The sequence below is a fragment of the Perissodus microlepis genome, chromosome 10, assembly GCF_051167445.1.
Source record: "Perissodus microlepis isolate ML-2025 ecotype Zambia chromosome 10, ASM5116744v1, whole genome shotgun sequence".
NCBI lineage: Eukaryota > Metazoa > Chordata > Actinopteri > Cichliformes > Cichlidae > Perissodus > Perissodus microlepis.
The window spans coordinates 22,401,276-22,413,213 of NC_140470.1; the positions used below are offsets into that span (position 1 = coordinate 22,401,276).

General features: G+C 37.7%; 1 protein-coding gene across 1 annotated transcript in view; it reads left to right on the forward strand.

The window, feature by feature from the left end:
* The first annotated feature begins 5 nt into the window (after window positions 1-5).
* Window positions 6-11,938, forward strand: part of LOC146379428 (sodium- and chloride-dependent GABA transporter 2-like) — a 16,692-nt gene continuing 4,759 nt past the window's right edge. The window contains exons 1-10 of the mRNA XM_084940692.1: window positions 6-2,082; window positions 2,181-2,315; window positions 2,909-3,049; window positions 3,219-3,300; window positions 3,599-3,731; window positions 6,242-6,376; window positions 6,481-6,584; window positions 6,700-6,824; window positions 7,646-7,758; window positions 7,850-7,984. Of these exons, the coding sequence (XP_084796818.1) occupies window positions 1,881-2,082; window positions 2,181-2,315; window positions 2,909-3,049; window positions 3,219-3,300; window positions 3,599-3,731; window positions 6,242-6,376; window positions 6,481-6,584; window positions 6,700-6,824; window positions 7,646-7,758; window positions 7,850-7,984 (1,305 nt within the window). The 5' untranslated portion in view covers window positions 6-1,880. The remainder of the gene's footprint in view (window positions 2,083-2,180; window positions 2,316-2,908; window positions 3,050-3,218; window positions 3,301-3,598; window positions 3,732-6,241; window positions 6,377-6,480; window positions 6,585-6,699; window positions 6,825-7,645; window positions 7,759-7,849; window positions 7,985-11,938) is intronic.

An 11,938-nucleotide genomic window follows, 5' to 3' on the forward strand; every position in this document is an offset into this window, starting at 1 on the left:
GATTTTCAGCCCAGCCGGCTCCAGTACCGCTGCAGTCCACCAGTGCAACAGCACGGCTGTACAAAACATGCAGCTTTTCTTTGCCTTTAATTTCCCCCCCCCAGCAGTTTGTTTTCCCGTATTTGCCAGATGACATACAACGCTTAGTTAAATTACATGCACGTCTTAAACACACAAATATCTGTATGACTTCTAATTTTCTGCTTCTAAACTCAGACAAAACGGAGGTTATTGCACTCAGCCCTAAAAATCTTAGAAACATGGTGTCTAACCAGTCTAGATGGCATTACCTTGACCTCCAGGAACACTCTAATTAAACTTTGAGACATTTTTTGATGATCAGTTTGCATATTAAACAAATGTGCAGAACCAAAGTTTAATTTAATATCCTTCTCTTCAGTTACCAGGTCTTGAATAATCACACAACATTATATTTTAAAAACCTCATAGTACCTTATTGTTCTAAGTTCTTTGCTCTCAGACTGCTGACTTACTTGTGGTTCCTATAGTTTCTCAGTGTTGAGTTTGCAGCAGAGCCTTCAGCTTTCAGGCCCATCTTCGGTGAAATCAGCTTGCAGTTTGGATTCAGGACACAGACACCTCCTTTACTTTTAAGATAAGGCTTAAAACTTTCCTTTTTGATAAAGCTTATAGTTAGGGCTGGATCCAGTGACACTGAATCGTCCCTAAGTTATGCTGTCGTAGACTTAGACTGCTGGGGGCTTAGAGTTTCTTCTTCGTTCATCTGTTTTTCACTTAGTGAATATTTTTTAACTCTTTTTTTATAGTTTGTCCTTTCTCCAGTCTCCCTCTGCTCTGTTCTTTCCCCCGTCATCCCCAACCCAGCGTGCCAAATGGCTACCCCTCCCTGAATCTGCTTCTTGATTTCTTCCTGCTAAAAGGGAGTTTTTCCTTCCCTGTCACCAAGTGCTTCAACATCTGAGCAGTATTGACTGATATTTAGGATTTCTCTCTAACATATTGGGATCTTTAACCTTGCTTGTTGTTATGCAAAATTCTTAGGTCCGTTAGGAAGTATTGGCTGGACTCCGATTTTCTTATACAGAAGAACAAGACATTTAATGCTAAACTAAATTAATATGATAAATGTCGCTAGACTCTTCAGCTGTCTGAATCAATTTTTGACATTTTTGTTTTAGTCAAAACAGTTTTAAATGTCTTCTCTGAGTTCGAGATCCAAGTAAAGCGTAAAAACCTGTTGTTTTTTCCGCATTTATTTGTTTACCGTACTATGAGTTAAGATATATGAGGCTATATAAAATAATAAATAAATAAATAAATAAATAAATAACCTCCTGAGAACCAGTCTATTCATTTATATCCTCTGTAATGGACATTTGTTTTTTTTTCTCTTTATCTTTCGACTTATTTGAGCTACCCTATAAGTCCATACATACTAAATAGAGGAAATCCCGGGATTTCCATTGGTATCTGATTTTGTGTCTTTTATCTCCAAAGAGGAAGGAAATAACAAAAGAAAACGTTTAATTGAGAAGATTCTTTTTTCCTTTGTTCTCAGGAGGATGAATAATGTGCTGAAATGTTCAGTACCCCAGGCTTTGTTTTGCTGTCGGTGTCGGATGAATTAAGGCGGAGCAGTAGACCCCATCACAAGCTTCTTTCATCACTCTTTCCCCCCTGCACCCCACAAAACACATATTTCTCTGCAGCTTAAGTAGGCGAGTACCCCTCTCAGCCAACACAAGTCACAGTAACAGGGCCAGCGTATCAGTGCCGCTGCCACATCAGGGCATCTTTAGCTTCATATTCGTGTGATCAACCCCGTGTGAGTTTTAGTCCAGTGCGCGGGGAACTTTACACAGAAACAAAGGAAATCTGGCACCAAGTAAACCATTTAAATGGGGGAACAGATGACCACAAACGGCAAGAATGGCACCTCCACAGCTTGTGTGCCAAACAGTCACCCAGAGAAGGCTGAAGAGGTGGAAGGAAGGGGGCACTGGGGAACCAAAGCCGAGTTCATATTGACTGTGATGGGTGCGATCATTGGACCCGGGAATGTGTGGAGGTTTCCCTACCTGTGCTACAGAAACGGAGGAGGTGGGTGAAAGAAACGCTCTTAGTCGTCAAGCACATTTTGTCCACCAGTAATTTTTTTCCTCCGTGCGTTAGAACGAAAAATTCCGCCTTTCTTACAGGTGTGTTTTTCATCCCATACATCTTGTTCATATTCACGTGCGGGATCCCCCTCTTTTTCCTTGAGACTGCCTTGGGACAGTACACTAGCCAGGGGGGAATTACTTGCTGGAGAAGGATTTGTCCGCTCTTTCAAGGTAATTAAAATAAACTCCCCCAAATTTTTCTCCGAAATGTCAGTCATAATTTATACATATTCAGTGAGTCCTTATATTTACCAACGGGCTTGTATCCTAGTCTATTTTTTATGCGTGCTCGATTATTCCCCTAGAAACAGAGCTGAGACCTCCGTGTCCAAAAATGGTCTCGGTCCAACAACAAACAGTGTTGAGGCAAGGTGCCAGAGGGGAAGTTGTTTACACTTCCAGTAGGAAAGTAATCACTGCTACTGGAAGAGGAAGAATGATAAATTATTTATGCTCATGTAAAAGATTACTACACGCATGATTGTTAAGTGTAAGAACCACATGAATGCATTTCATAAATATGTTGGTTACATTCCATTTATATTCCTGCTTCATCGCACAACGACCTTATTTATATAATTAGACCTCTGCAAAGAGAAAGTGTTTACACAGTGTTTCGACTGACATTGCACTTGTATATAGCTTACGTCTGCGGTGTTTCCTTTGCGCACCTTTTAGCTCTCGGACTTTAGGTGCTGTGCAAGAACAGAACAGTTTCAATAATTGGCCATTACCAATTTTATTTATTTGTTTGTTCATTTTAGGCATGGGCTATGCCAGTCACTTAATCATTGCATTCAGTGCAACATCTTATATTATAATCCTGGCATGGGCGTTCTTTTACCTGTTCCAGTCTTTCAGTGGGGATTTACCTTGGGCCACATGTGGACACTACTGGAACACAGGTACTACAGTACTGGTATATTCTAAAAAGCAGTGACTGTTGTATGCATTGCTTGTTGTGTGCTGTAATAGTTTTGAATATAGAATATATGAAATATAATTTGAAGGCAACACCTTTGACACTGTAAATGGGCATTTTTACTTTGCTGATGTTTTATTTCCCTATACCAGACTCATGCTTGGACTTAAGCCATCTGAATCTGAGTATGACGTCCAGACTGAACACTACTCTTCCTGTTGTGGAGTTCTGGCAGTAAGCATATAGTCAGCTTACACAAGTTAAACAGAATGCCTTTTTTTCCCCTTTTTCACTCCCCTCCCTTACTTGTCTCGTTCCCTCTCTCCTCCTTTCTTTATGATCATTTTCAGATGTTTTCTTTTAACTCTCCACTTCCTCCCACACCTTTTTTTTTGTCATCCGTCAGTCATCCAATCTAGCACTCAGTTTTCCTCCCTCCCAATTTCCACATGTCCTTCCCTTTCACCTGCCATTCATTTGTGGTCTCCCGGTCTCCCTCTCACCCACATCACTGCTCCCTTCATTTGACCAGGCGTCGGGTTTTAAAGGTCTCTGGTGGTATTGAGGAAGTTGGGGGCTTGCGATGGGAACTGGTCCTTTGTCTCATCCTCAGCTGGATTATCTGCTACTTTTGTGTTTGGAAGGGTATCAAGTCGACAGGAAAGGTTAGTAATTTAAAAACTGAACTTCTTTTTTTTTTAATTTTCCTTAAAAAAAACAAACAAGAAAATTCATAATAGTATATCATAAAATCATTCTAAAAAGATTTTAAAAGTCCTGATAATGTGGCCTTGTGAAAGAATGTACATTAAAAAAATAACAGAGGATTTAACCTAGAGCCTTGTGGAACACCGTGCTTGTTGACAGCAAACAAACAACAAAAAACAGTGACTCAGTACAAAAATCCAAGATGTCTGAATTAGCAATAAAAGAGCCTTTATTAAAGATCAAATCAATTTTTATTAGAGGGTTGCAGAATGTATGTATTTCCACATAAAATTTGTATACATCATTGGGCTGTTTTATATTTGAAGGCTAAACCAAGGTTATTAGAGCTAACTAAAACTAAACTAAAAACTAACATGAGGCAGCTTAGTTAACTAAAATAAAAATAAAAACTAGGCTTTTGAAAAAAAAAAAAAAAAAGAAAACAAAGTAAAATGTTTTGTAAAATTGGAAATAAAAATATAATAAAATATTGAGGGACTCACTTTTAGTATTTGTTCATTTTAAAATTTCAAACTAGCATAATAAGGATTTGATGTGCGTGTTTATTGAGACTTTGGATGTCTAAGACTGACTTTCTGAAATCTTGCTTCTGACCTATGCTTTCTATATAATCTTAAAAAGACTAAAACTAACACTAAAACAAATAAAAATAAACTGAAACAAACAGAACATTTTCAACATTTTCAAACAATAAAGACTAAACTGAAATCATCAAACCCATTCTAAAAACCAAATAAAATGCTATATATATATATATATATATATATATATATATATATATATGTATATATATATATATATATATATATATATATAAAATAGAAAATGCAAAACTATAATAACTCTGTGCTAAATGGGTATTGTGTTAGCTTGGGTAAAACTCCAACATCAGAACAGCATAGTTTTATTCTCTGTTTTACTCATGCTTTAACATCTGGTCAAATTACACAGTATCTGCTGTATAATTGGCAATTAGAACCATCGATTCATGTATTTTTGAGGACATTTTCACATAGTTATAAAGCAAATAACTGCACTGTTGCACTGTTAAGACACTAACACAGGAGGTACAAGCAACCATTTAAAAAAAAATGTTTTCTTCTGATTGTTGAAACTTTTGGCTAGTGGCTGCTGTAGCTTGCATGGTGCACGGGGTGAGTATTGCCCCATGACACAAACGGACATCTGCAAACTCACATCCTGCAATTCTCTATGTTAATCCATGCATTAGAAACACTAGAATAAAGGCACACAAGCACAGTAGCTACTGGAGGGCACAGCACATTAAGTCAGTGTGTCATTACCAAGTCTTACATACCCATGCTTGATCAGGACTTGTTTTCATATTTTGATCTACTGCTACCCCTTTATCCACATTTTTTCAATGTACAGTACAGTTTGATAAAAGTTGCTCAATAGGAGTTGCTCAGTATACATGATACACCAGGGAAAAGCACTTTGCACATTCATCCAAAATTGAATGTGACGGATGTGACATCTTCAGCTGTTTCCTAACCCACTTATATGTCCAAGCACTGGTCTGTCTCCTGCTCCCAGTTTTCCTGTATACCTGTATTATAAGTGTCATTACTGCCTGATGTAATTGTCTGTCATAGCTACCCATCTCATGCCATTTATCTTGAATTTTGTTGCTAGCAATGCTTGTTGTGACATGTGCTGTTGTCCTTTTTATGAAGAAGATGAAGGAAGTCTTTTTCTGGCTACATAAATGAATATACGCAGTCTCCAAATAGTCAAATGAAATAGTCTCTTCCTATGTTCTTTTAGGACACTGCTGAACATGCAGCAGCTATGTCTCCATTCTCTATTCAGTTTACGTTCCAGATGCTTGCATGAAAACCATCTATAAACTCATTTGAATTAATCTGATACTGAAGTGTATAGTTTTCGAACTTGTCATTCATGAAATTTATGAGTAACGGGGACAAGATTCACTGTTAGGTGTGCAGTGTGTGACAGGTTTCTTATTGTAAGATCTAAATGGTGCAAAAACGATACAAAGCATAACTTGGCTGGGGTTAGTTGAAGTTTCTTTCAACTTTCCAAAGAACAGTTTTGGTAAAGTATTTAGTAAGCTTTACACCATGTTTTAAAGCACTGGTTAGTAATATCAGAAGAGCAGCTATAAAGAAAAGCTGTTGGTGTGATTTTTATCCTTTCAAAAGGTAAGTAATATTCACGTTTAAGCTAAACATTACACTGGAAGTTATAGTGATCCGATTAACGTTGTGGGAACTGTTTATTTCAAGAGTAATACACCCAAGATGCTACTAATGTGCCACACCAAAGCTGGATTTAGGAAAGCAAGTGTGCAATACAGTAAAACTAAAGAAAGAAATATGAATAAAATAATGAAATGACAGGTCAAAACAAACTATAACTTTCTTTACCATCTCTTTTCTCTGTTTTATTTTATTTTTTTCAGGCAGCCTACTTTACAGCAACCTTCCCCTATGTCATGCTATTTGTTTTGCTTATACGTGGTGTTACCCTCCCAGGGGCAAAGGATGGGATCATTTATTACCTCTACCCTGACATCTCTCGCCTGTTAGATGCCCAGGTAAAGAAAGCACATAAAGACCCGAGACCAGAAAAGCTAGATGTTTTACAGTGACATTCATGCACTACAGACACACACATGATGATTTTGTTTGACCTTTCCAGGTGTGGATGGATGCTGGCACTCAAATCTTCTTCTCTTATGCCATTGGCCTTGGTTTCCTCACTTCTCTTGGGAGTTATAACACTTACAACAACAACTGTTATAAGTAAGTCCAGTACTAACTGTCATAAAGATCATTATGATCATCTTTTAAGTTGAGCATCAGCATCTACAACATCTGTGTCTAAGTATTTCTACTTACCATATTCATTTTATTGCAGGGACTGTTTCTACTTGTGTCTGCTGAACAGTGCCACGAGCATTGTGGCAGGTTTTGCCATTTTCTCTGTGTTGGGTTTCATGACATATGAACAAGGAGTGGATATTTCTGAAGTAGCAGAATCAGGCATGTACTGTCTCACTTCAGTTCAACTATATACTGGACATGAGAGTGGCAGTTTCATACATTTTCTTTGAGGCTTTCTGGTGTTGTAAAAATATTCAGGAAACCTGCATGGCAGCAAACTTTTCACCCTTTGGGAAGATCTTGTGATTCTTCTTTCCTTTCTTTCAATCATAAAAAGCTTTCTGGCAGAGCTCATATGTTGCTCTGCCATTTTTTTTTCTCTTTTGATATTTTGGCTTAAACTTGAATCATGTTAGTTAAGGTGAGTCTGATTAAAGCTAACAAGTGGATACTAGGAATGCAGAGGCTAAAGTTGGCAACCCTGTATTATTATCAGCAGGGTTGCCAACTTTCAGGCCTTTTGGGAAGGTGGCTAATAGTTGAGGCATGTAACTATATTTATTATAGGCAATTAATTGGTATTAATCTGGCTCATCAAACCTTTAAATTTTTCTTTTTGAGGGAATCAGTAAGACAATAATGCCAAATTAGTTTCCACAGCTAGTACACCAGTATGGCTAGGCAATAAAAGTCTATGACGCTAGAAACATGGTTGAGCAGCTGAACTAAAATAACAAGCGAAAACAGGAACTTTAAATGGATTGTACTGCAGACCACAAGGCAAACTGCTGTGGCTGACAAAACAATAACAACAAAAAAGGATGTTTTTGTAAAGAAATTGATGCATCCCTTGGCCTCTCCTTTAGCACCATAATAGAGATAAAGTCAATAAGACAATATATTGTAGTATCCACACATAACGATTCCTGTCTGTGTCCTATAATTTACATCTTCGCTGTCTTTACATTATTTGTTTGTAGGTCCAGGGTTGGCATTCATTGTTTTCCCCCGTGCTGTAGCTATGATGCCAGTGCCCCAAGTGTGGTCGGTGTGTTTCTTCCTCATGATCATTCTGCTTGGGTTGGATAGTCAGGTACTAATCAACCTTAAAGTATGTATGAATGAAGAAATGGAATACTATGTGACTAACAAACAAACCGTGTGTTGCAATTGGTTCCTTACAGTTTGTTGGTCTGGAGTGTGTGATGACATCACTGGTTGATCTTTTTCCTTGCCTGCATCAAGGCTATAGACGTGAGCTGCTTCTGCTGGCTGTATGCTGTACCGGCTGTTTGCTGGGACTCTCCTTGGTCACTGAGGTACGTATTCAGTACAGACGGAGCTACACAATAAGAAAACATTAAGGAAGTTTTTGATACTGTTTGACCGATATAGCTCTTAATGTGATTTGTAGCGAGACTGAAAGAACTATATAAGGTATGTAGTCAACTACTAACTAAACCTTAGTTATTGACACTACATGTTTTAGTGTACAGGTAGAATCAAGGGAAGTGGCCTCTACTGGAGCACATTTAAAAAATAGGGATGAAACAGTGGGGTTAAATCCATGTATTCTGGGGGGCTAAGACAGATCTGATGAAAAATAAATGAACAGAATTAACTTATACTATAAATCTTATATCTAAATATTTAGTTTTACCTAAAAATGAGACCGCTATGGTGTGCTAACTAGAATACAGTTCATATTTAGGAGTTTTTCCCCCAAGGATCCAATTTCCAAGTATTGAAAAATTCTTTTACATAGCAAGAACACGTATGTGAGTTTGATCAATTTTGGTTTTGGTGTAACACTATAACCCGCAACTGAAATCCTTTACTCTTGTCACTGTGCAAAACAAGTATTGCATGTTGCATTCTTGCTCTTTTATCTCCAGGATTACTGCTACTGTGGTGTATACTTTATGAATGATGCCTTTGAGTTGGGGGAGTTGTATCTGGGGATTGCGTGGGTTTCATTTGGCCACAGTTTCCATGCTAAGTAGAGCGGATGCAGCTTTCATGACCGGTGGTTGGGTATCACTTACCTTTGTAACACTGCCTTTTTATACTGGTTCCAGCTTAGTATCTTAGCAGGGTTCCCACTGCAGTGGAGCCTCTACAGCTCCAGCTGTGACTGACGCTTCCTTCTTTTGACGTTCCAGCTCTAGAAAACAGCTGCATTTTAATTATGTATTTGGGTCTTCTGCTCATCTAAGGTTCCTGAATATGTTGCTGTAGCTTCTCAGTACTTGCTCATATGTGTCTTGTTCTGCCTGACATTCAATGCAAAGATTGTGGTTCGACGCTACAGCAATATTTCTCTTGCTCATGTTTCAGTGTAAGCTTGTGCATTAATCAATGCTTTGTTGTGTTCTTTAAATGAATTAATGGCTTTGCTGTATTATTTAACCTATTTAACACAAGCTAAAGTTAAATTTAAGGTGACAGTTAAATATATATGGCTGATATGGTTCTCAATTATTTTAACTGGCAAAATAATATACACAAAATTTTGTGATTGGATACCATTTAATTATTGAAGTTCCAACCAAGATATAATAATTTATTTGATTCCAAATTACTTTTAATAAGAAAAGCCAAATTTAAGTTTATTTACCCCATATCAGTCACCTGAAGTAAAATAAAATTCATAATAATGCACCTCTAATGAATTTTCAAGTTTTAACACTTTAGCACTTAATTAACTAATTATCAGCAAGTGTGACCACGTCTATAATAGTGGATGTTTTGGCAGTTTGCTGGTCTGGAGCACTCAGGTGAGTGTTAACACTATGCCATGCTATTCTGGGAGTGGACATTTTTAAGGTTAGGCCATACAATGCCCGGGAAAACAAACCTCTAAGCCTCAGTTAGCATGTTGAATGTTGTAGTTTATAATAGAAAAAAAAAGTAGGGCTTGCCTGGAAGGCTTACTAAGAGAAAACTTTTTTTCCTCTAAAAAGAGTATGACAGATTCTGTTTAGCTTTGCAAAGCAGCATCTGAACAAACCACAAGTATGCTGGAACAATGTCCTTTGGACAGACAAGATCAAGGTGGAGATGTTTAGCCATAATGCACAGAGTCACAGATGTCAAGCAACTCATGAAGTTTACATTACTTGCTGGAGAAGGGGTGATGAATCAGGCTTGCTATGCAGCTACACACACCTTGCAGTCATTGAGCAGAACATGCCGTAGTATTTTAGAGTCAAATGTGAGACCAACTTGAAACTAAAGCTTGGCTGAAACTGGGCCATGCAACAGGCTAATGATTCCAAGCACAACAACAAATCCAAAACAGAATGGCTGACAAAGAAAAAAAAATCAAGACGCTGCAATGGCCCAGACCTCAAACAGACTGAAATGCTGCAGCGGAGCCTTAACAGAGCTATGCATAAATAAATGTCTGCAAACCTTAATGAACTAAAGCAATGTTGTAGGGAAGACTGGGCTAAAGTTTCTCAGAATCAGAATATTTTATTAGTCATTGGGGAAGACTGGGCTAAAATTCTTCCACAATGACATTAGAGACCAATAAAGAAGTTATTGCTGCGAAAGGTGGTTTTATAAGCTATTATATCATGGGGGTGCAGGCTTTTGGATTGAGCACTCATAACAAGCCGGATGATTAATTTCTTCTTTAGCCTGGAGCATGTGGTGTCTGTGTTTTCCAAAAATGTCAGTTCATGTGACCACAGAGCAGTTTTTTACTCCATGTCCATGTTGAATGAGCTCTGGCCCAGAGATAACAGCAGTGTTTCTGGATTGTGTCCACATAAGGCTTTTTCTTTGCCTTCATCTGCATTTGTGGGTGACGTGGCAGACAATGATTTCTGGAAGTGATCCTGAGACTAGTAGTGCAGTGATTTCCATGACAGAATCATGCCTGTTTTTAATAAAGTGCTGTTTGAGAGCTTAGGGATCTCAGGCATCTAATATTAAGAATCAGCCTTGTCCATATTCAGTCTTGTTGACAGACAACATGTTATGTACACATAGATGATAAGTTGTTTATAGTCTTCACAATTTTACAATTTACAATTTGAAATTGTGAGATGGAACGGTTGGAAAAGTGATGATGAAGTCACCTGTGTCCCAAATTTTCTTGTTGAATCGCTGAATATTGGAGAAGTGAAAATGTTTTTTGGCTGGAGGATCCAGTCTTTTAGAATCAGAATCAGAATACTTTATTAATCCCGAAGGAAATTATGGGTTACAGCAGGCAGCACGCTAATGGTGGATGCGCACTTACAAAGGAACCTTTATAAGTGTAGGGCAACTAAACTGGCCAAACGGAGCTCCAACACAAGCATAATGTAATTAGAGTACCATACCTGGAATGAATGTAGAAAAACATTAAAAGAGATGTCTTTGATCTCAAAAATCTCTTTAAAAACACCACAGAAGAGAAGTTTCTATGACGAAGCACAATGCAAAATCTGGTAGCTAAAACCACCAGCTTTACTAGATGTACATATATTAGGAAATCAGAGTGTCATTACAGTTACTATATATATGTATATGTATATATATATGTATATATATGCTGTCGGAGTAAATGTGCATATATATATATATATATATATATATATATATATATATGGGGTGCAACGATACACAAAATTTTCGGTTCGATACTTTGGTGTCACGGTTCGATATTTTTCCGATACAAAAAAAAATGTTCATGCCTTTTTAATTTGTCATTTATTAAAATTATAAATATATATTTTAACTCAAAAGTACAGTTTTTAAATTTAATGTTGCTGAAACAACAAAGTAATAAAAAAAATAAATTATCTGATCGAGAAATCACTCATCTTTGGAAAAGAGGGTTTATTACAGAGAAATGGCTCTTTCCCAAATAAAAGCTATACTATACGCTTCTTCTGGGCTATATTCTCAGCAGCATATTAAACATATCAGGTCCCCATAAGGAGAATCATGTGCTAACAGCTGTCTAAATGACTCGGGTAAAGTTTGTAGCATGCGTGCTTGTTGTTTTTGTCTGCTTCCACTTGTCTTTGCACTAGGATGCTGTCGGAGTAAATGTGCAGTCATATTCGTTGTGTTCCCACTAGTGCTGTCAGCGTTAATCTCATTGAAATGACGTTAACGCCACAACATGGCAAATCTCCGTTAACGAGCTACCGCGGATCGCCCCGTGCGTGGGGCTGGACGGCCAACACGTTAACGAGCTAACTGCGCTAACACACTAGTTCCCACCAATGTAATTGAGCATTGCATGGCACATCCAACATACTGTTTTACTTTAG